Source organism: Pyrus communis, chromosome 10, assembly GCF_041283825.1.
Source record: "Pyrus communis isolate YQ-2024b chromosome 10, ASM4128382v1, whole genome shotgun sequence".
Classification (NCBI taxonomy): Eukaryota; Viridiplantae; Streptophyta; class Magnoliopsida; order Rosales; family Rosaceae; genus Pyrus; species Pyrus communis.
The window spans coordinates 327,079-352,213 of NC_142574.1; the positions used below are offsets into that span (position 1 = coordinate 327,079).

Sequence of the window (25,135 nt, forward strand, 5' to 3'; positions counted from 1 at the left end):
ACTTTTAAGGTAAGGATTCCCATTTATTTTAAATGGATATTAGTTGTGAGATGTCACATCCCGGCCCGGGCGGGACCACTTCCCGGGCCCGACTCCACTACCGTAGCACGATATTGTCCGCTTTGGGCTTACCATTCCCTCACGGTTTTGTTTTTGGGAACTCACGAGCAACTTCCCAGTGGGTCACCCATCATGGGATTGCTCTAGCCCCCTTCTCGCTTAACTTCGGAGTTCCCGTGGAACCCGAAGCCAGTGAGCTCCCAAAAGGCCTCGTGCTAGGTAGGGATGGGAATATACATATAAGGATCACTCCCCTGGGCGATGTGGGATGTCACAATCCACCCCCCTTAGGGGCCCGACGTCCTCGTCGGCACATCACGGCCAGGGTTAGGCTCTGATACCAAATTGTCACATCCCGGCCCGGGCGGGACCACTTCCCGGGCCCGACTCCACTACCGTAGCACGATATTGTCCGCTTTGGGCTTACCATTCCCTCACGGTTTTGTTTTTGGGAACTCACGAGCAACTTCCCAGTGGGTCACCCATCATGGGATTGCTCTAGCCCCCTTCTCGCTTAACTTCGGAGTTCCCGTGGAACCCGAAGCCAGTGAGCTCCCAAAAGGCCTCGTGCTAGGTAGGGATGGGAATATACATATAAGGATCACTCCCCTGGGCGATGTGGGATGTCACAATCCACCCCCCTTAGGGGCCCGACGTCCTCGTCGGCACATCACGGCCAGGGTTAGGCTCTGATACCAAATTGTCACATCCCGGCCCGGGCGGGACCACTTCCCGGGCCCGACTCCACTACCGTAGCACGATATTGTCCGCTTTGGGCTTACCATTCCCTCACGGTTTTGTTTTTGGGAACTCACGAGCAACTTCCCAGTGGGTCACCCATCATGGGATTGCTCTAGCCCCCTTCTCGCTTAACTTCGGAGTTCCCGTGGAACCCGAAGCCAGTGAGCTCCCAAAATGCCTCGTGCTAGGTAGGGATGGGAATATACATATAAGGATCACTCCCCTGGGCGATGTGAGATGTCACATGAGACCTATACCATATCAAACTTCAATGATCTGAACCGTCTATTTTTCAAATTGAACCTTATAGACCATCCTTGCAAAATATTAGGCCAATCGGAAATATTTGAGACATCTAATTGAGTTCAAAGAAATTGACGAATACTTTGTTCTATAAGAAATAATGAAATTTCATCGTGATAATTAAATACGTAATTGGTTTCAGATTAAATTGAATTTTTGCAAGGATGATCTATGAACTAAGACTTACAAAATAAACTGTTCAGATCATTGAAATTCGACGTGTAGTGGATCCTACAACCAGTCACTATTGGAGTTGTTTTCCTTCAGTTAAGTAAAGAACATACAAGTAGAGATCATGAGTCCAACCCCACCGAGGGGGGTTGGTTCCCAATGTGGAGGCTCTGATGCTTAAGTCAGCAAGGTAAGGAAGGAAATGGATGAGGTATCTTTTTGGGGTTCTGAATATCTAACCTTTTTTTTATGAGCCACCAGGCGTATTTATAAGCATTGTGGAGTCAGTCTATGTCATCCGTCCTTCCACTGAGTCATCGAAGATCCAGTAATGGAGCCATTATGACGTACCTATGCCACGTTGAGGAAAGACTATTTGTCTCTTCCACATCATGGGCGGAAGGCGCAGTCTGACATTTCATGTGGGCAAAAGGGTACCGCACTGTCTAGGCAAGACAACCTAGTACCTGAGCAAGGACAGCTGGCCCAACCCGTACTCCGGAATGAATCAATCCGTTTAGAGTGCCTCAGCTATGGATACGGGACTAAAAAAGCATTCGAGTCCAAAACCACCTGATTAGATCAGTCCCCTGTAGGGGAGGGCTTGGCCTTAAAATGAGTTATATCCACCACTTTTCTAGCTCCATACAAAACCCCTCTCTAGAGATGCTCTATTAATTTTACACATTTTTTGTTTTAATTAATATTAAGGAGGGAAAAGTGTTCACAAATATTATATTAATTTAGCGGATGAGAGTTTCGAATTCGAGACATATTTGTAGAAAATTCAATACCCTATTAGGATATTGTATTGAGACACGTAAATTTTAAACTCTCTAACAGATCAAGATCCTCTCCTAAGCAAATGGTGAGATCCTCCTGATTAGGCCCATTGGACTGTTCAAATTTTATCCAACGGCTACAAACAGAGGGCCCCTCTAAAAGTTATAATAATTGTAGCCGTTGGATAAAATTTGAACGGTCCGATGGACATGATCAGGAGGATCCTCACCATTTGCTTAGGAGAGGATCTTGATTCCTCTCTAACCCAAAAGTACGATATTCAATACTGATGCACTTTGCCACAAGGTTGGAAAGAAGACCAGTTGTGTGTGGGACAAAATAGAATGCGCGTGAAAATCATTACTTTATGTATAATTATATAAAAAAGTTATTAAACCATTGAAATATTATACGTGATGTAAAAATAAATGTGAGCAATTTAGTAATATTCCTCTTCACTTGTAAATGAGATGCCTTATATTCGATTCTCGCCAAAGGCGAATTTGAACCACATTATTGCTAGCCCATTGTGACGGCCACTTAGTACTACGGTCTAGTGGTATTTCTCTTCACTTATAAGTGAGAGGTCTTAGGTTTGATTCTCACCAAAGACGGAGTTGAACCACATTATTGCTAACCTATTGTGACACTAAGCTCATCTCATTCTTCTTCTTAGTGTAGATAAATATCGTTTATTAAAAAAAAAATCGGCAAAATTGTTTTGGGCCAAATAAATATCAGCGATGTCTGTTTGGGCTCGGTTAAGTGAGGGGATGTATCAGGCGACCAGAACTTCGTTCTTCTTCTCAACTTTCCCTCAAAAAATCGGCGATTTCTAAATTGCAATCTTCACTTCACAGTTGATGATTGACATACTCTCGCTCTCTGTGAGCTAAAGCTGTAATGAGAGAACGAAAGTACAGAAGAAGAAGAAGAAGAAATGGAGGAATACTTGCAGTACATGAAGACATTGCGCTTTCAGATGGACGGTGCATATCCATTTCCAATTTGTTAATATTTCCTTATTTTTTAATTAATTACGCAAATTAATTGATTTTTCTTTTTTTAATTCGAAAAAATTATAGATGTGGAAGATTAAGCTGCGAAGGTCTCAATGGAAGAGCAAATGCAATTGACCACCATTCAGACATTGGAGAACGATCTCAATTCTGGTTCTCTTTTTCTTCTTCTTCGCATTTATATTTCGTGCTTATTTTACTCAATTTCTCGAAAAACAAACTTAATTCTGCTCATTTCGGCTTATTTACGGATTTTTAATTATTATTTTGATTCTGTTTTTGAATAACTTATTCCTAAAATCAATCCATAATTCGTGAAACAAGTAATTCGAACAAAGTTTTCATTTTATTCAAAAAACTTACTATTTAAAAAAAATCAACTTCTCATACATAACTATTAACTATAATTTTTTAATTGGAAATGCACACTAGAAAATTTGTGCACATGATCTTAATGAATATCACCTATCCTATTTTTATAATGTATGTTCTCAATTTGTGTATCTGTGCAGGCAGTGTGATCAATCTTTATTTCGTGTTTTAAATTAATGAGTGCAAAATTCTGATTCATTTCCCTTCAATCTAATAACTGTATTTTTTCTCATATGGCGCAACATCGAATTATGCTCCCCAGCTTCCTACAACAGTTGACTCGTTTTGAGTGTAAATTTAATTCTAATTATGTGAAGAAAATGCCAGCAATTTATAAAGGACCTTCAAACTGTTGAATCGGATCTACCTTGATTCTTTACTGAAACTGGCTACTCTATGGTTCTCAGACATACGAGAAGTGAGATTTAGGCATGAGATGCATATCATGCATTCGATTGGATTGGACCTGTGTTCAACTTGTTTGAATATTGTAGTTATTCAAGGGTTTCTGTTGATTATTTATAAGTCCCTTACAACATTTTTAGCAATTAATGGTATTGAGTTCCAGATGTTTTAGTCATTAAAGTTTTCCTTTTAATTTGTAGTTAGTTGGGAAATTAGAAATCCAGCATTTTCCATTTGAACATTTCAAGCAATTTAATGCATTGTGTTCCAGATTTGATACTATATTCTAAGTTGCCATTTGTTCTTCAGTAAGTTGTTGCCTTTTACACTTTTGAACTATGCCTCGTTTTTATTGCAGTAATATCTGAAACAAAACGATTAATGGAAGAGCAGATGAAAAATGCGAAGGCTCAAGTATGCTCGCTAATTTTGGAAAAAGCAGAGAAAGATCGCTTCTTTGGAGTCTGATTCGTCCTCCCTTATCCTGGTAGCCTTTGTGTGTTTGTGTGGCTCTGCTGGTGCATGATAATTAAGATGAGGTTAAAACCTAAGCAATCAACTTGGCACTATACATATGGAAGTTGTGAGGTGTGCAAATTGGCTTAAAATTTACTTGAGATAAAACACATTGACCTGTTTTGAGTTGCTTCACATCAATGGTATGACTATCTTCTCATCCAATAGCAGCCTGTTTGATATTACACTTGTGTAGTGTTCCATTTGCAGGTCAATACTTGGACTTTGGTCATTTTTTATGCTTAAGTTTTGTTTATGTGCTTAACTCATAATCAGAAGCCCTTTCTTCTCTATAATAGTATAATGTCAGGTAGCCTTGCTTATATTCAAGTGTGTATAAACTATGCATTTCTGTACATTTTGTTAATACCATGTAGATAAGTGTTTTAATCTATTTTCCGGCCATGCATGTCTGATTCACTGTAAGAAGTTAAGAATGCAAGGAGCATCTAACAAGTTAAAATTCAAAGTTCTGATGTTGGCATTTGTATTTTGCTGATTATACTTTATTTGTGAGTCCGAGTTATCAGTTTTGTATAAGACAAAATTTGTTTCATAAAAATATTTCTTTTGAATCTTTAATGGAATAGTAAAGGCAAGTTGAATCATGCATGTAGTGCTTATCATTTCACATCCCTGACCAGTATTCATTTTACTTTTGACGAGATATTAATAAGTTTATCATATGTTTAATTGCTCAAGACAATAAATATTTTGATACCTATGTAGGCTCTGGAGCTTTTAGATCAAGAAAGAATCAATTTATCTTCCAAGCTTATAGAAAAGAGGTAATTCAACAGCAAGCTAAATTGATAAACATGAAGCTGATATTAAATAGCTACTTATTCCCAACAATGACACACATAAATCCAGAAAAAATACTAATCAACTTTCCGTGTTTGTCATAATAGCACTTGCTACAGTAAGGTTAGGGAGGATGTCAATGCCAAATTGCAGCAGCAACAGGTTTGGTTGGAGTCACCTTCATTTATATTGTGCTCTATCTTCATTGCATTTATAGGTCCCTTTTTGAATTTTTGGTTAGGATTGGGTCTATTCTCACTGCACTCACCTGGAACTGGAAGAGCATGGAATGGCACAACTTCATATTTTCTTTTCGTCTTTCCTTATTTACATATATGATAGCTTGTTCAATGCTGTTGAATATCTTTCGAGTTTACAGTAATATGTATGTATACAATTGCCTCACTTCTTTGGCTTGATTTCTTGATTCTTTATTGAAGAAAGGGTAATGTTTGTGCAATGGAGGTGGGACTCCTATGGGTAATGAGAAGCTTAAAAAATGAAGCCCATTTCTTTGAAATCCTACTATGGTAGTGGAATAGATTTTAAGGGGGAGGCAGTACTGAAGAGCCCCATAATAATGCATGAATCTATGTTTCCAACTATCCACTACATGTGGCGAGTCATTTTCCCCTTTTCTTCATCAAAAGCCCCTTACATCTCCAGACTTAGGCTAAATAAATTTTTTGGATTTTTGGAGATATGAAACTCATGCGTAATTATGTAATTCCTGCTAGGTCTTTTATATCTTTCTTGCTTTGATTTTGATATAAATTTTAAAGCAATGCAGATAGAAGTTAATTGTGTCACGGGACTGATTAGAATTTATGCAGGTTAAGGATAGATCTGGTGAGAAAAGAGGTGAGTTTCAAGGTCCATCCCTGGACTTCTTAACTTTACACTCTTCTAAGTTTGGGGTCTCTATCATCAAGTTTATGTTGTGCATATAACAGATGGCGATGAGAGCAAATAAAATGTGATCTGTTAGCAAAGTTATTTATGCCTTCTAAAGTGAAGTCCTGAAAGAAAGTTGTGATTTAGGAACCATTGCATTGAAATTGTTACTACTTTGCAACACAGTTGAACCTATGTGTGCTGCCTTTGCACCCTACCTTCCAAATGAAAATATGTAATAATCTTTCAGTTTAAGAAAGAAGCAAAGCCTTCCTAGCCAAAACAAATTTGTCAATTATATTATGATGTGTTTTTTTGTTTTAAAGTAGCATATAAATTGCGGTCTATAAAATGGGTTGTGAACAAGCTGTGCCACTACCAAATTAGGTATTGTAAGAGCAACTGCCTCTGTTATACACCATTAAGGAAAATATATCAGGCTCTATATGATGCGAGCAAGGTGTCTTGTAATGCAAGACATGCCTCTGATACATAGTAATTTTACTCGTAGTGTAATTATTTTTACTCATCTTATACAGGGAAGGCTAGTTTTGATAACCATCTCAGCATGGGCAACCAGGTATGAAACTACTTTGGCTGATCCTTAAGATCTATGGAGTTTTATGTAGTGGCAATCTTTTGATTTATTTTGTGATAACAGGGCAATGATGCAAGGAAGAACCTAATGAACATGTTGGACTCTGCTAAAGCCAAGCTTGATGAGATTTTACAAATGAAATTTGAACTTGTTATCGAGAACTGCAAGGTTGCCTCCACAGGATTTTTTGGGTTCCACTAGATTAATATATATTAATTCTTTCTTTTAGATGGGGTATACATAAAGTATATCTTGCCAGAAAGTTTGACATGCTATGTTATTAGACAGTCAATTTGGGTGATAATTAGACAATCTAAATAATAGTCTAGGCTTGCAGTTTGGCCACACCACATGTCAGTGTCTGACAAGTGAGCAGTATGATATACTTTGTCGCCAGATTGTTTGAACCCTTATTTAGATGCATTCTTGTTCTATGTATGATTCAGAATGATACTCTGGCAACAGAATATTTTATACTATTTGTTGATTAGAGTGGATCATGGTTGTACAAGGTTTGCTTTGTTTGGTTTTCTGTTTTTTCTTTTTTATTTGGTATGTTCAGGCTTAAGTATTTAGCTAAAACTGACAATGTATTTTCATGAGAACCTACGGTTATGATATACAATTTGACTTGAAAGGAATCATATTAAGTTTATTCTGCATCTCACATCACATCCTGCAAAAAAACTTTCCTTTCCTTTGTTAAATTAATGTTGCAACTATTCGACATCTCTTTGAGATCTGCTTCACAGTTTGAGTTGTGATTGTTTCTTATGCTGCTTTCTTGTACTCGATTCAGATGAAGCAGGCTATTGAGCAAGTAAATTTGAGGGAAAATGATTTTAAGGTCAGTTGTTTTGCTAATACAAATAGGTTGACGGCTTTGTGGATGTATACATGCATGCACGGGTGCTTTCAATCAGATGCAGATAGTAATATATAAACACATAGGATGTTATAGTTCCATGCTAAGATATGCTCTGGGAAGTTGGGCTCACATGATTACTTTATTTTCTGCTAGTGTGTGTCCTTGGTTTTACTGTCCAGAATATGGAGTTTTGATGGATTTTGAATTGAGTGAACTAATTTTCATTTCTCTTCTCATGACGGGTGATTCCAGCCAGAGCTAAGGGCAATGGACATAAAGAGGCTGGAAGAAGAATTCAACGCTCTTCTATCAGATAAAGCTGGAGAAACTGAGTACTTGGAAGACTCTGCAGGACCAAATTGTGAAACTGAAGGTAAACTGTTTATCAGGTTTTTCCTTGGTGTTTAAAGATGTACGGGGTTGCTACTTAGTATTGTGGTCTACTGGTATTCCTCTTCACTTAAGTGAGAGATCTTAGGTTCGATTCTCGCTAAAGGCGAATTTAAACCACGTTATTGCTAACCCATTGTGAGGCTAGCTCACCCTCTCCTCTTAGTGTAGAAAATATCGTTTGTTCAAAAAAAAAAAAAAAAAAAAAAAAGAGAGAGATGTACAGGTTTTTCCTTGTGCCTTGTTTCCATGGAAATTTGATGGTTTTGAAATGTAGGATAATTGAAGTATATGGTCGGTGCACATATTTTCTGGAAAGCAAATGATTTTCTTTAAAAAAGTAAAAATAAAATTTGTGTCCCCTTCCTTTGATTGAAACTATGCTTATTACAGGGAATATCTCATGTGGTTAAATGTGCTTGCGGAGTGGAAGACAAAGTGGAACTGGACATTTGTGCATATAAAAACTTGAAACACACGAATGAATTGGGCAAGATGGAAGTCTGGGAAACGAAATCATCAGTTGGCTAATAGCTAGAGCCTAGAATATTTGGCTTGCTTTTCTGGTAACTGTTCAAACAAGAACCGAAACCAAATCTAGTACCTTTCTTGCAACAGGGACATAATGATATTTACTTTAGTTGTTGGTACAGTGCAAGTTGAAATTAATTTGTCATTTTGTGCATATACGTTGGTTGAAGTTGTACAAATTTCGGTCAAGCAATATACAATAAGTGAAAATGCGTTTGTGTAAGTGAGAAGTAAATCACCAGATAAACAGTTTATCTGCTATTTACTCGCCACATGCACATGGGTAAGTTCTGCGACCTTGGTAGTTCCTATATTCCACGCTAACATAGGCTAACAAATGTTTAAATATCTCACATCGACCGTGTCTTTAAGAAAAGAAGAATTTAAATATTCTAACCTCACTCTAACTAATACCGAAGTTTTTTGTGATAAAACTCACCCCACACCTGATGAATAGTGTTGTTCAAAGTGGATCTTTGGCCCGTCTCTTTGATAATTTGACAATAAATGATGAATTGTGCCTTGAAGACATTATCGGTATTGTTAGAAGTGGGTCATTGACCCATCTTGAATGTCTAGTGGACATCAGTAATGAAGCTAAAAGATATAGAGGGTATGGTGGAAACGGAAACTTGAGTTATTTTATATGTATATGCTTGCTTGCACAAAGCGAAATTAATTGCAAGTAGTTGAGATGTATATTCCCTTTATGTGTGGCACTCAGACTTTTGCTTGAGTTGTCGAAATATACTCCCCATATAGACAAGTGAAGGAGAAATAGCGGAAAAAACTAAAATCCCTTGATCCCAAGTGCTTCAAGTGCCGCTGAGATGTCATGGGCTTGATAGCTCTCCACAAGGGCAATGTTAGGGCTATCTTGTGGGACGACATCTTCTCTTTTGAAACTATCTTCACCGTGAATAAGCTTCTCGCTGCCATACTCAACAGAACCTCTTAGAACAAGGGTCTTGTGGAGGCCGGCCAGCAGGTCTTCAATGTCTGTATCTCCTTTTTCCCCAACAAATACAACCACTTTTGACAGATCAATGGCCCACCTGACGGAAAGATATCTACATAGGAGAACAGAAGAGTAACTTAGTAATACCCCAACATTCTGATGGCTTTCATGAGTGTAGTGTTGCATAATAATAATGTAGTAAGTAAATGAGACCCAACCTTAGTGCTTGTACTCTTGATGCAACTAGGGGTACAACATTTAACCTTGATGCTGCACGAGTGTAGACAAGGTTGCATCGGAAGCCTCTCATCCGCAGCCGTTGGCGTAGGTCATCAACCCGTCGAGTCTACAATTGATACAGCAGATCATAGAAAGAAAAAAATTTATGAAACTACAAATATGTCTTAAGGAACCACTTTCCATTGAGGTTAGTAGTTTTTCTACAGTATAGCAAGTTTCTCACCTTGGCTCCTGGACTCACACTATAAGAGTAGCACCTAGAGCTACTTGATCCAGCATACTCCACGATATCGTCATCATCCCCAACTTCTAGCCTGGCAAGCCTTGGAACCATGGACCTCACATTCTCGCCAGGCCATCTGTACTCAATATGGGTTTCATAATCTGCGTCAGCTGCCAAATCCCTCCACGGGTAGTACATTTCACCCCCACTTTTGCAGACCAACGCGTCAAAATCTTCAATGTTTATTTGGCAGCCTTTAAACGCTTTGACGATATCTTGTAAGCTGGAACCAGTTAACAACACAATGCCTACTCGACCCTGGCCATAGCCTAAGCTTGCTACTTTCTTTACATTCACTAGAACTTCTTGAAATACTTGGGTGCCGTCTCCATTCTGGTCATAACAATCCACGGCTATTACAAATAGCCTCTGCCTTCTGCCAGGACCATAAGTAGCACCGATATCGCTACTGGACGAAGACATTCTAGTTATGGCTTCAATCAGTTCCCTCTGTCTAGTTGCTGCATCGAGCTCTCCATTATGCTTGAAGTCTCCTTCTACAGAGAATCTCAAAGAAAGGTCTTCCACATCTTTTAGAGAGTCACTCAATGGTTCTTCAGGAATTGGCGTGATCTGAAGGCGGGTAGTGGGGTGACGGTTTCGGGAATGTTCAACATGGGAGAGGTAGTTCCGGCAGTGTTCCGGCCACGAAAAGCGGTGGATGTTCTTTAGGCCGTTCTTTCTGCATTCGAGCCACAGGTTTTTGTCTCCTACAAGCTTTAGCAGTGCCTCTTCTATGGCTTTCTGGTCATGTGGGTCAACTAGGAGGCCGTTGTTTAGTGCCTGGTAATACAGAGTCAGCTATCTGTTAGTTCATTAGGCACAAAGCAATACTACTTATTCCACCTCTCTGATAGTTGTGACAACCACTAATACAAGTGTGCTCCACCTCTATTTCTGGAAACAATGTGGTATAAATAATATACTTACCTTCAGAATATCCACAGGTCCGCCATTTTTGGTGGCGACCACTGGTAAACCGTAAGCAGCTGCCTGGAAACGAAACCACAAGAACATCATATACACTGTTTGCGGTGAGGAATTTAGGACAAATAATTAGCGTCTCATAAGATTATCTGCACTAGAGGCTAGAGCCTAGAAGTGAAGCAGAAGACGGTGAAAGGCTCACCTCTATAATTGTGAGCCCGAAAGGTTCCACGAGAGCTGGGTTGACGAAAACTCCCTTCAATAGAAATCCAAATTTAAGTGTTGAAAATGACCTTGTGAAGGATCATCTGACCTTGTGAAGCCAACCAGGGCTCATTTTTAAAGACATAATTGAAGCCTGTATCATACAGTATGTATGTACCTTTGTTTTTGCAGCTAGACGATATATGTCAGGTACATCTGATTGCTTGTGATGCTTAGGATAGGCCACTTGCCCATACAGATCATACTTGTCAATGAGCTTGAGCACGGTTGTAAGAACAACCGAGCTACTATTTGACATTTCTTCAATGTCATCTCTGTTGCCAAGTATTAGTGTCTGCATAAGCAACAGGTGTAACCCAGTATTAGTGTCCGGTATAAGAATATATGATCCAGTTATCGGAGATCAAAGTATGAACGGTACCAAGTTGGCTAGCTCCCGAAGAGCTCGGCATTCCCCAAAGGCCTTGAGCAAGGTAGTAACATTTTTCTTGGGGTCAGGACGGGACAATGCAAGTATAGTGGGTTTGTGAGGGTTCGTAAAAAATCGCATTACCTGCATTACAACAAACAAAATCAGCCGAAAACACAACTACAGTATCGCCATATCCTTTTTGGTATCAGCAGGCACTAACATGCCTATTGTAAGTCGGTTTTAGTTTATTTATAAGAAGATCTTCATTCACTCTTTCCCTGGAGGAACGGACATGCTATGGAGGAGATGGGAGATTGTTTCCTTTTCGGTGGACGAAATGCATATACCTGTATAACCAATTGAAGGGGATGGGAATATGTGAAAGGAGAAAATAGGTGGAAGAATTTGCAACCTCAGACCATATCGGAGGCAGATGCCTTTTGCTTTGACCTCTATCAGAGCCAATCAAGGATTTGAGATCTCCATCTCCTTCGGAATCATGGGCAGTAACATAGCTGAAGTCCATGCCTGGCGGTATGACCTAAATGTTGTCATCACATAGTGATTAGTCCGTACAAGACTTTGGGAACAAAAGAATGAAATCTGAGACATGACGTTGTTAAGTCATTAATCTTTCATTTGGAAATCCACAATCAATGACAGTGAGAAGGAGAAGAGAATGTGAAGTATTTCTTACCACCATTCTTGGCATGTATCGCCCAAGGCAACTAACTCCACGGCGTCTCCTAACCCTAAGCTTCCTCTCCAACTTGAGGTCAAAGCCATCGTAGAGTCCCCATTGCTCTTCGATCTCTTGCCTAGTGCTGGTGACCACCATTTCAGCAGAATCCAATCCCAGCTCCTCACCTTCGATCCTCCTCATGATCTTGTAGGTTGCGTTGATATCCTCCTTGGTCAACCTCCCTTGTTTGAGCAATTGTTCAAACTTGTTTCGGCCTAACGAATGCCCTGTTAGCACCATTGGCACGTTCAAAGCCCCAGACAAGTGAGCAGCCACCTCCCCTGCATCTGCATAGTGGCCATGAATCACATAAGGCCATGTGGGTTTCCCCCCATTGACTTCTTCACCAAGAGCTCTTGCCATGTTCACAATATGGCCGAGAGCGCCATCGACGAATTCAGGTATGTGCGGCCAAAGTGACTCTTTGGGTATGTACCTGCAGGCAGCATGCCTCAATCAAATTCATATTCACATCTGGATTTGGACTAGGTGAGGTCAGTAGACAATAGGATTAAGAAAAAAAATAGAAGAGTATTACTTATCGCGGGGTCCACAGGGGATGCGGACAATGTAGGCTCCACAGCTGCCACTTCCATCAGGCGGACATATGAGCATATCATTGGGTTCACCGTAGCTGGAGTCTACCTCCGGTGAAGTAATTTGTCTCGTTAGCAGATCAACTCGGTAGACTCCCTTTGTATTTGCGAGAGCACGAGCAAGTTCCACCACATACTTCACCTGAATAAAGCAGGTACCATACGTAAATCCGTATACATTTCATTAGCATTAATTTCATACATGATATTACTTCTTGATGATTTTAGTCATTTAGTGTATTATCTTTCTTAATCAATAGATCATTGTTCTTACCTGACCACCTGTATCGGAATCTCTTCCGAGTTCCATGTTTTCTGCACGCACCAACCCATGCACGCTACAACATGTCAAGAACAAGAAACACTCTATGAAAAATTACACAAGCTGATCAAATTGTATGACACATTTTGACTTTTAACTGCATATGTAAAAATATATACGTACCTAATTAGGACAATGTAAAGATGCCTAGACTTGTTAACATCATCGGACCATACATGCATGTCGGATTTGGTTCTTAAAATATCCTTGACGCTTGGTTCTGCAGAACTCATGTCCCCTTTTTCCTTCTCGCCTTCAGACAGCTCGGAAAGGTCATCCTCCGCGTCATTGCGCCCTTGCTCCCGCTCCAGGCTTCGTTTGACAAGCCTTTGAGCGTCATCCCATGCTATCTGCACTCATTCACTCACACATCCATAAGAACCAGATTGTTTTTTTTTCCCTTGTTAAGTAGCTAGCTTTAGTTGTTCACTCACCTGCTTCTTTTTACGGGCGAGGTGCCAAATGCGCCAGCACATATTCTCAAGCCTATTGTTGCGTTCGCGGGTATTCCTTGTAGCTATTACCTGAGTTTACACACCCCCACCAGAACCGTTAATTTAATACTTCTCACACTAATTAAACTTTTGGACATAAGTTAATTAGCTAGTTAGTTTCTTTTTTCTTTTTTCTTTTTGAAATGAGTTTCTTAATTAGCTAATTAGTTTTTTCATCAACACTAAACAAACACACAACAACTTCTAGGATTGGACCCAAGAACATATTTACTTATATTTGTGGGCGCCAAATAGTATATAGAAAAACCATTTGTTATTCATGGGTCTACTAAACTTTAGAGAATATCAGTGTAAAACACATATGTGGCCCCCACAAACCTCAAATATGTGCTCATCGCTCATCGCTCATCGCATCCCCATCGTATTTTGGAACCATTTTTGTGAATCAGATTCTCTCTATTTTTATTTCCACAATTCTTTGTATCTCATTCAATTTACTAAATCGGGAGAATTTTATATATATATATATATATATATATGTGTGAAATAATTAATTCACTGCCATTCTTCATTTCTTTGTGGAAATGCATTGTTCATCAATTCAGATTCAAGAAAAAACAAAGTTTTGCAGGACACGTGAAAGTTTGCGGGCCACAAAAAATGAACGTTAACTAAAGTTAGCACGGGAGGGGTATGAGCTTATGAAGGGCAGCCTGAACTGCAAAACCTTGATTACTGAACTAATTAGTATTAATTTTACATAAAATTAAAAACTTAGTACCTTAACCCATGTCCTGTGGAGTTCAGACTCATCAAAGCTATTGACTACTTCTTCCACAAAGTACTTGGTCGGACTGAACAACTTCTCAGCCTTTACTTGCTCTTCAAACTTTGCAATTTTCTGCCTCCCGTCGTTCCTCTTCCTTGTGTTATTTCCTGCATCCAAAATTGCTTCTAAATAACCATTTAGCCAGTCGTTTCCCGCCATCTCCCTCCCTTCCTCCCTCCCTCCCTCCTTTCTCTCTGCTTTGAGACGGTGGACGACTAGTATTGATTCGAGCTTCTGGTATGTGAAATAAGAGACGTTTGATGTTATATATATATATATATATATATTTCAGTTCATGCTACTAAAAGCAATGAGAACTAAGAATAAATATACTTGTAAAGTTTAATTCTTGGAATCTTGTAACTATGCAATAAGAGAAAATAGAATACTGCAGATTTTGGATTACAGTATATATGTATGTATAATTCTATAGAATATATAGTTTGATGCTGTCTTGAAAATATATGCTCTATAGTCTAGAGAGAGAGAGAGAGAGAGAGAGAGAGAGATGGTTTCAAAGAAACTAAAACTTTTTGAAACCATCTTGGGTAAAGAAGCAAGGCTCCTTATAAAGGCTTCGCCTTACAACTTGGCACTAATTAATTTTCAGAAAGCATATATCTACATATATGTGTCAATATGGATTGGGTGGATTTTGGTTCTCACATTTGCTTGCAGATGGTTCACACAAACATCCACATTTCTTTTATTATTTTCTCCTAAACACTCAAAAATCATACTAAGAAATGTTATTTAAATTTACAAAGTTAATCCGGTTTCGTTTATACAATAATAAATTTACATCCTCCAATCCAATTTGAATTCAAGATGGGGGGTTTAGTATAAAATCGAAATTGAAAAACCAAAAGATCGAAGGAAAAGAATTTAAGGTCTAAGGATGGGGAGATTTTATTTGGCGACTTATTTAACATTGAGAAGCGAAATATTACGATACCAATAACAAGTTAGTCAAAGATCAATAGTCTATATAAGCAATTTACTTTGACGCTAACAAATTTTTGTAGATACACTAGAAACCAAATGTCCATATATATGTTAGTGTATGGAGGGCGTGAAGTTAAAGTCCTATATTGAAGAATTAAGCAACCTTGCATAGAGTTACAGTTGAATATTTAAGGCTAGTGGGTCATGGCTATGTAGAAGAAAGTATCATAAAAGATTGTTTAAGGGCATGTACATGAAAGTGGTGGATTGCCTTAGTGGTTAGGTCATTCCTCTTCAATCTACTGTGTCTTGAGTTCAAACTCTTATCCTCCTCCTTAGTGTAGATTAATGTAGGGTATCATTTGTACTTAAAAAGGCATGTACATTATTATGCCATTTTGTAGGCTTAATTCGCTCCCACAATTTATGTGCAACATGGAGTTGTGATTTAGCTTTATGGATGCAATGAAGCTTGGTTAAAGTTTTGCACAGTCCTAATACAAAACCTACACAAAGATAACAAGAACACTCAAGGTTAAACCAAGAACAAAAATTGCACAATTTTGCTCTTGGTGCTTTTGGATTTCTATGAAAAGTTGGAGAGAATTAAAAGCTTTTTCTTATAGCACTTTTATTTTATATGATTTTGTGCGGAAGTAAATGAATAAGAACTCTAAAATTCGTCCTCTATTTGAAGAGGTTTAAGCGTCCATTTCTAAAATGGTTTAACAATCATTCCAAGCCATATACCTCTTGGTATGCACCCTTTCAAATAAGAGGCATCACGTCATGTGGAACATGTCTATTCATATATATGAATTTGATCTATAGCTTGTCAAATATGTTTCTAAAGTGTTTTTTATATTTAAATACAGGGTATCAAAGTTTAAAATCGAATGAACAACTCTTTAGCTTCAGAAGGGTATATGAAGAATTTTGAATTTCAAAGCAGAACCATAGTTCGACACCTCTGACCGATCGATTGGATTAGAGAACCCCTTGTAAGTTTTTTGTTGTTTAGCTGGTAGGTCGACTTGATTATCCGATAGCATCTGTTACTTTTCTCAAAATCCGATTTCTGCGTCACTCATTTCAAATTAGTTTTGAGGTGTGGAATCTCATCTTTTATGATATTAGAGCAAGTTTGTCCATACACGAAGCCTCTCAACCACATATACTCCATGCCCTCCAGTTAAATTGTTCACATGTTAGGACTCAAAAATTCATCACACCTGAAAGGTGGGAGAATGTCACGCACGTTAAAATCCACAGGGAATTAAGAAACTTTGCCGGGACTTATAATGAGTTGGACTATTCCTTAAATGAGATCGTGTAAAAATGTTAGTTAACGGCCCGCTACATCGAAGATTAAGATACATTGCATGAACTTTTAATGAATTAACTACTTGTTGGCCTAAAAACTACAAAGCCTACGTAGCGCACAGGCCGAATAAGTATTGAGCTAACTACGTCTTTTTCGTGAATACGGGCGTGCCAACTTGTGACAAAGCGCAGTCGGGCGAGTAGAATAGATATGGTGGTAATGGTGTCGAATGAGTTGCTGACTGCTACACCTAAGCGACTACGTCCGAGGAAGGAATACCTCTCAGCCTAGGGTTCTAGAACCTGAAGACAAGGTTGCTTAATTCACTCGAAGTTCAAAATCTTATGCACCGGTTCAGCTACTTCAACTATATTTGTGAGAATATAAGGGCGCCAAATCGGTATTAGGCTGTAGGAACAAAGGTACTCAAAGGAGATGAGTGTCTTCATAATTAATGTGGTTCGACCGTCTGAATGCCGAACTATGAAATGCACCTGAGAGTAATGAACATAGAACACTTCACTTACCTAAGAAGCTAATAAAGTGACGTCTTTAGGTGAAAGAATTGAGAACTCTTCGTCGGTCGAGACTTGAATAGATAACCAACCGACCATAAATAGTGTTGTTTGAAGGTGCTTCTAAATCGTCTATGTTGAGAATGAATCCCACATTGATGGGAGGAGGGACCTTGTATGGGCTTATAAGTAAGTTGTGTTACTCCCTACATTGCCAATTAGTTTTATGGTGGAACCTCAACTTTCTTCATGGTATCAGAGCAGGTTGTCCCGTGTGTGAAGTCAAACGGCCACACGTGCTCCACGTCATTCTGTTGTGTTGTCCACGTATTAGGCTTGAAAATTAGCCACACGTGGGAGGGGGGCTTGTTGAGAATGAATCTCACATTGATGGGAGGAGGGACCTTGCATGTGCTTATAAGTAAGTTGGGCTACTCCCCATGTTGCCAATTGGTTTTATGGTGGAACCTCAACTTTCTTGAGTTTGATTCTACAATTCCAATGTTGTTTACTTATCCAAACTGAAGATGTCGCCGGTTGTCAACACAATGTTGCTTACTTTATCCAAACTAAAGGTGTGTTGACAGGAGAGTTAGAATAGTTAATGTTTTTCTTAGGGCTGTGAGAAGGGTTTCGCATAGAGTATTTTTGAGTTGTTTGTTGAGTTGTAGGGGCCTCTACGTGGCAAATCCTCTTGTATTGATAGGGATGACTTCCATGATACCCAACTCTACCAAATGTTATAATTATGATACTTTTTTGGGATATTCTCTTAATATACTTGAAATTATTCTCGGCCGAAATTCTATCGCTGCCAAATATCGCCACTTCGACCATGGATTGGTTATGTCATTGATTCAACCTTTATCAGAAAACTAATCATGATCCTTAATATTTCTATCATCCAACAACTTGAGTGCAAAATCAGGTCCAAACACTACTTCCGTATTACCAATTAACTTTGAACTGAAACCTCAACTTCCGTCTCACTTAACTTAATTCCAAACAAACAAATTACACACCCACACAATATATATATATATATATATGTCGTGTTAAAAATGAATTTATTGTATTTGGGTCACATATATCATGTCACGTAACATGTTTAACAATCATCTAAGTCCGAAAAGAAATTGACACAATAAGTGATCATGTCTTAGTCGAATTAGTTTCTTTAATTAGAAGATAGATAAAAAGGAAGGAAAGAAGGAAAAGAAAGATGTATAGTCTACCTACACTGCACTAGAGGCAAAATAGTAGAGTAAGAGAATAATTTCCAAGTAGAGTTTGATTTACATGCACAATTTTGCATTGTTCGTCTGTCTGTCCATTTTTTTTTTTTTTGGCATGAGAAGACAAAAGAGAGGCACCCTCGTTAAGTTTCTTTTGTCTTATTCCGCACGACAGAACAGACAGTTGTTTCCAATCTCTATTGTTTGTCCGGTTCTAATGCCATATGCGTTGCATTGCATCCCTTCGTTTTCCAATCACAGCACTCACTAATCAAACGTTACACTGCAGAGTGCAGAGTATACAACATTCGTTATATACTTGCAGGCTTTTCCAACCACGCACTAGCTAGCTAGTGTTATATATGACATCATCACTAACGATGCATGGACACAATGATATTCTCTCATATCTCCGTGTCGTGTCGTATTCTCTTGTGATCATACACTGATTATTCTTGTTAATTTGACGTATTCTCATGTCATGCCGTGTCGTGTTCTCATGTCCATGTTCGTGTCATGCATCGTAGATCATCACACAGCAATATACTACTCTTAGTGTTGTCTTTCCATGGTACGTTGAAGCATGGTAGTGCATGCAGTTGCATGATCCCAGCTTATTGGTCAAACTAGAATAATGTTATTTTAACACACAAAATTGATGTATTGTTAACACACTTTTTAATATAAACTCGTATGTATTAGTAGGGGCTCATTGCTCACTTATATTATGTTATAGTTTTGTGTATCTAAATAGCATTATTATTTTTATATAAAATTAAAAAATAAAGTAGAATTTAATTGCAAGATATTCTAACGTTTCATAGAAGATTGTTGCTATTTTAACCAATTTACTGACCACATTATTAATCATGTTTTGAATAAAGGTACAAATTAAATACAACAATGATCAATAGGACTAGACCAAAATAAAATAGATCACTATATATAGCTTTTTCTCTTTGGCGCTCAGAAGGACTTACAAAAAAACTTGATTGCAAGAGGACAGTTGTGTGATATATGATTAGTTAAACTCAATATGTCTTTTACATATTTAATAAAAGTCATAATACATAAAATACATACATTGGCAATATGTTACTATTTAATATTAAAAATGTGATGTTCGTAGCATTATTCTCTATAGAATCATATGTAACACATTTACTGGGCATTATTTCTCCTTTTTTATAAGAATTTTGTTTGGGTTGAGTCAAGTCCATCATTCATGCACGAGTCATGACTAGTAGTTGTCCACCTCACAACTTACTTTCATGTATTCGCATATAAGTCAGTTTATTCGGTTTATTCATTAACAATGAAGCTCAGTAGTTAAGTTAGATATCGATATTAATGAAGCCCCATCATTGGATTCTTGATGTTTTTGTTCATTGAGAGGAGAATGAAGGGAGCGAAAAGGAAAACCGAGAAAACAAAAATTAAAAGTGCACCTGATCATGATACTACTCAACTTTGAGCATGCATGCTTCAGATCAAGTCACCATATATATAAAGAAGAAAAAGTTAAAAAGATTGAGAATGCTATCGTGTCTCCTCTCCTTTATTACTCTCGTTTCACTTCAATGAAAACGTAGAAAGATAGAATTAATTTGCATTGATTCAAATAATTAAGAATCTTATACTCTACACCCCAATCGTTATCGTTAGGAATAAATTTCTCTATCAAGTTGCTTAATTTACTTGTTGTATCATGTATGGTTTCTATGAGATCTCAACTTTATGTTTTTCTTTTTCTCAAATGTTGTAACTCGAATGTTCGATAAAAACTATTCATTACATATATAATGCATTTTTTTAATATAAATATGAAGGCTTAGCAAATTTACTATTCAATGAGCTGAGGATATGGAGGGGTGTGTGTGTGTAAACCCTGCTAACTTTTTACCTTATGGGTGGCCACATGATTTTTGCTTAAATATTGAGTTATAATATATTGGCCTAAAAGAAAATTTCAAGACTTAAAAGCCTAAATTCTAAACCTTTACGATCATCCTAAACCTTTAAAGTAAATAGATTGTGTTCGGATGGAATCAAAGTCGAAATAATAACATGTTGGTCGACCCGAAACTTAAACATTCACGTCCGCAAAAGAATGAATTACATTTATATGTGCTTTTTTTTATTTTATAGAAAACTTCATTCTAATCCTTGTCAAATATGACTTTTTGACTAAAATTATGAGCAAGATCACAATCTAATTTTAGTCCATTGATACATTAATCATCTAATTTATTAATTATATTTTGATGTTTTAATTATTTCTTCTTTTTTCTTCCAAATTTTAATGTATTAATTTCATTTCAATATAATCATAATTTTCATTTCATTCGTCATAATATATTTTGTTGTAAATAATTAGATAACTAATTTTTATTACACATTATATTTCGATATACTTTGTCTTCTTCATTTAGGTATATTAAATTCATTATAATACAATTCAGTGCATACATTTAGGTACACACATTTCGGTACATGCATTTCGATACAAACATTTAGTACATTAATTCAATATAATACATTTTGGTGCATGTAACATCCCACATCGCCCAGGGGAGCGATCCTTAAATGTATATTCCAATCCCTACCTAGCACGAGGCCTTTTGGGAGCTCATTGGCTTCGGGTTCCGTAGGAACTCCGAAGTTAAGCGAGAAGGGGGCTAGAGCAATCCCATGATAGGTGACCCACTGGGAAGTTGCTCGTGAGTTCCCAAAAACAAAACCGTAAGGGAATGGTAAGCCCAAAGCGGACAATATCGTGCTACGGTAGTGGAGTCGGGCCCGGGAAGTGGTCCCGCCCGGGTCGGGATGTGACAATTTGGTATCAGAGCCTATCCCTGGCCGGAAGTGTGCCGACGAGGACGTCGGGCCCCTAAGGGGGGTGGATTGTAACATCCCACATCGCCCAGGGGAGCGATCCTTAAATCTATATTCCAATCCCTACCTAGCACGAGGCCTTTTGGGAGCTCACTGGCTTCAGGTTCCGTAGGAACTCCGAAGTTAAGCGAGAAGGGGGCTAGAGCAATCCCATGATGGGTGACCCACTGGGAAGTTGCTCGTGAGTTCCCAAAAATAAAACCGTGAGGGAATGGTAAGCCCAAAGCGGACAATATCGTGCTACGGTAGTGGAGTCGGGCCCGGGAAGTGGTCCCGCCCGGGCCGGGATGTGACAGTGCATGCATTTCGGTACACACATGTAGGTATATTAATTCAATATAATACACTTCGGTGCATACATTTTGGTATATACATTTCTGTACTAATATTTAGGTACATTAATTCAATATAATACATATCGGAACTAATATTTAGGTATATTAATTTAGTCCTTCAAGTTTGAAGCATGTTAAATAAAATTAATAAATTAATATAAAAAAATTGTGATTAAAAAATAAATTAAAATGTGTATTTTAATAAATTTAAATATTATAATGGGAGATATTTAATAAAATACACATTAATTAATTTGAATTAAGGACACATCAAGATACTATAATCAATATGTAATCTAACATCAAATTTTTATTAAATTTCTATCTTCTTTAAGAATTAAAGTTGAAAAACCTCTTTTTTTATACAACTTTTAAATAGCCTTTCCACTATTCCACGATGTAAATTTGCATGAATAATCGAGCGAAGTAGGTATTCTTGTTAGGCATCAGATACCGTAACGTAGGCAATAGGCATCAGAGGCATGCACACTCCACTCACTAGCGTCGATGAGGTTTTTTTTTTTTTTTTTTGGAAAAAAAAATTAAAAAAAGAGATAATCGATGATAAATCACGATTATCGACTTTTTTAAGGACCAAAAAAACTCACAGAGACATTTCAGTTTCTCTCTACCCACTTGCTAGTGTCGAGCCTAGTAGCTAGGCTCAAAATTGCCACCCTCTTGCAGAAAAATGATTCAATTAATTTTAATTGTAGGCCAAAGAAGAAACAAATCTATTAGTAAATTAAATTTTTTAGGCCTTTAGGCCCACATGTAATATTATTTTGTTATATCTTAGACGCCTGTAAAAAAGTTGAATTAACTGTAGTAGTTTGATAGTTTAACTTTCACCTCCCAACATAAATTGTATATTATTTTATTATATGCCTCACATATAAACTTTATTTTCCAACGTCTATCACCGTGACCATGTTAAGAGAGCACAAGAGAAAGAAAAAGAAAAGGAATGTGTATATATAAGGCCAATTGAAGGAAAGAAACAAAAGAAAATTAGAGGTTATTGAAAGAGTTGTATAGCGTATGAAGATGGGAGTTAAAAAACATTACATGAAAATGATAAAGAGATGATGGAAGTGGGCAAATATGTGCATGAAACGATGAGCATAAAGGCCATATGGGATTATGGGGTTCAAAACCGATGGAAAGGAAAAACCCCATTAGAACTTGGAATTTTTGGATATTACGAAGAATATACGATGTCCTTACGACCCTATCATATTTCTTGCCACTCAATTCTTCCCTTGTTGTCTTTTATTATCTTCCTTCCCATCCCATGACAACATCTAACCAACTTGCACTTATTGACATTACAGCTGCTTAATAATTAGGCTTCAGTTGTATGATTTGTGTAGATTATGTTCGGTGATATCTCGCTTCCTTTTTTTTTTCTTTTTTTCTTTTTTTTTTTTTTTTTTGTTTGTTTTTGTTTTTGTTGTTGTTAGTGGAGAAGAAAGAGATTCGATTTTAGAAACTTCGGTTGAGATCATCGTGACCGCTATAATCCAAGATTAGAGATTGCATAAGTATTTTGCTTAGCTATCAGCTCAGTTTAATTTAATCGGAGCAACAACTAGCAAGAGAAAATAACATAATTAACTCAACTGGCATACCTCTCAATATCTCCCAAGTAACAACTTTTAAGCAACCAAGTTTAAGAAACTAAGACCATCTCCAACTGAAGGGTCCAGAGTGCTGAAAATGGTCTGAAAACCGTCTCCAACCGAGGGCCAAGCCAAAGGGCTCGTGGACCCCACTAGTCAAAAAAGGGCCAAAGGGCCAATCAACCGGCCCAAATGAGCCGGCCCCGGGCCGAGCCAGGATTCAAATTTCCAACGACTAACTGCTGACGTCAGCTAGTAGTTTTTTTTTTTTTTTACAAAATTTTTAAATTCTATTTTTTTTCCTAAAACTTCCTAAGCCATTAAATAACATTAAATTAACGGTAAATTACACTTTCATACCTCAGATTTGGGTCTGTTTCAATTCCTTACAACATCTTCAAAACATTTCACTATCATATTTTAAGTACTATTTTATTTCAAAATAATGTCTCCGTTACATTTTTCATCAATTGATCTGTTAAATGTTGACGTGGCTGCCACATATATGTCACGTGGCTACCAAATGTCTGCCACATGGCAAATAAAATAATTTTTTAATTTTTTTTAAAAAACCTGAATTTTCTCAAAAAAAAAGAAAAAAATTGAAAAAAAAAATAAAATGAAACCCATATCCCTCACCCCCCCCCCAAGAGACCCACATCCTTATCTCTAACCCAAAACCCAAAAAACCTGTTGCAGCAGCAAGAAGAAGAAGAAGAAGAGGGAGGAAGAAGAAGAAAAAAAAAAAAAAAAAACCTGCAGCAGTAGCAGCAGGAAGAAGAAGAAGGAAAAAAAAGACCCCAAACCCAGTTCGTCCCCCCCTCTGGCACCGCGCAACCTTCCCCCCCCCCCCCCCCCCGCTGCAGCAACAAGAAGAAAAAGAAGAGGAGGGAGGAAGAAGAAGAAAAAAAAAAAAAAAACCTGCAGCAACAATAGGAAGAAGAAGAAGGAAAAAAAAGCCCCAAACCCAGCTCGTCCCCCCCCCCGCCCCCGGCGACCCACCTCCCTCCCTACCCCACCCCTCCCGGCGCCGCACAACCTACCCCCCTTCCCCACCCTCCTCAGGCCAGGATCTCGTGATTTTCAGTATAGGTGGGTTTTGAAAATACTTTGAGTTTGAGATGATTTTTGGACTGGTTTTGTGGTAAATCCACCTAATCTCGGGTGGAATTTTTGTGGGTAATGGGGGATTTTTGGGAAGGGTGAGGGGATGGGAGAAAGGGGTAGCTCGGGTGGGACGTACTGGGGCTTTTTTTTTTTTTTCCTTCCTCTTCTTCTTCTTGCAGGTTTTTGGGTTAGGGTCGTTGTGGGGAAGGGAAGGCACTGGTTTCAATTTTTTTTTTTTCTTTTTTTGAGAAAATTCAAGTTTTTTAAAAAAATTAAAAAAATATTTTATTTGCCACGTGGCAGACATTTGGCGGCTACGTGGCATATATATGGCAGTCACGTCAGCATTTAACAGATCAATGGATGGAAAATGTAACGGAGGTATTATTTTGAAATAAAATTGTACGTCAGTGAAATGTTTTAAAGATGTTGTAAGGAATTGAAATAGATTCCAAATATGAGGTATGAAAGTGTAATTTACCCTTAAATTAAATTAAGTAACATGAAACAATATTAAACAATATGAAACAACATTAAATAACATTAACCAACATAAAAATTATACAACATAAAAAAAAACATTTAACAACATGAAACTTAGACAACATTTTTAAAAACATTTAACAACATAAAACTTAAACGTCTATTTTATGCTTCTTTTGGCCCAAAGATGTGCAACAATATCTTGTTGTAGGTACTTATTTGTGGCATGG

General features: G+C 37.8%; 1 protein-coding gene and 1 non-coding gene across 2 annotated transcripts; one reads left to right on the forward strand and one right to left on the reverse strand.

Moving 5' to 3' along the window:
- The first annotated feature begins 2,859 nt into the window (after positions 1-2,859).
- LOC137730163 (uncharacterized) lies at positions 2,860-8,609 on the forward strand. The gene is made up of 11 exons (XR_015951929.1): positions 2,860-3,047; positions 3,144-3,230; positions 4,213-4,341; positions 5,100-5,158; positions 5,282-5,336; positions 6,008-6,035; positions 6,608-6,648; positions 6,730-6,834; positions 7,466-7,513; positions 7,787-7,907; positions 8,318-8,609. It is a non-coding gene; the product is annotated as an uncharacterized LOC137730163 (transcript).
- Positions 8,610-9,069: 460 nt separating this feature from the next.
- Positions 9,070-14,702, reverse strand: ATSPS4F (Sucrose-phosphate synthase family protein). The gene is made up of 14 exons (XM_068468468.2): positions 14,397-14,702; positions 13,595-13,684; positions 13,284-13,510; positions 13,113-13,176; positions 12,781-12,980; positions 12,198-12,678; positions 11,913-12,041; positions 11,510-11,641; positions 11,246-11,422; positions 11,066-11,119; positions 10,867-10,929; positions 9,877-10,719; positions 9,632-9,759; positions 9,070-9,525 (listed from the first exon to the last, which is right to left on the reverse strand). The coding sequence occupies exons 1-14, from the start codon at positions 14,601-14,603 to the stop codon at positions 9,246-9,248; spliced, it is 3,075 nt and encodes a 1,024-aa protein (XP_068324569.2). The 5' UTR covers positions 14,604-14,702; the 3' UTR covers positions 9,070-9,245.
- Between the last annotated feature and the right edge of the window lie 10,433 nt (positions 14,703-25,135).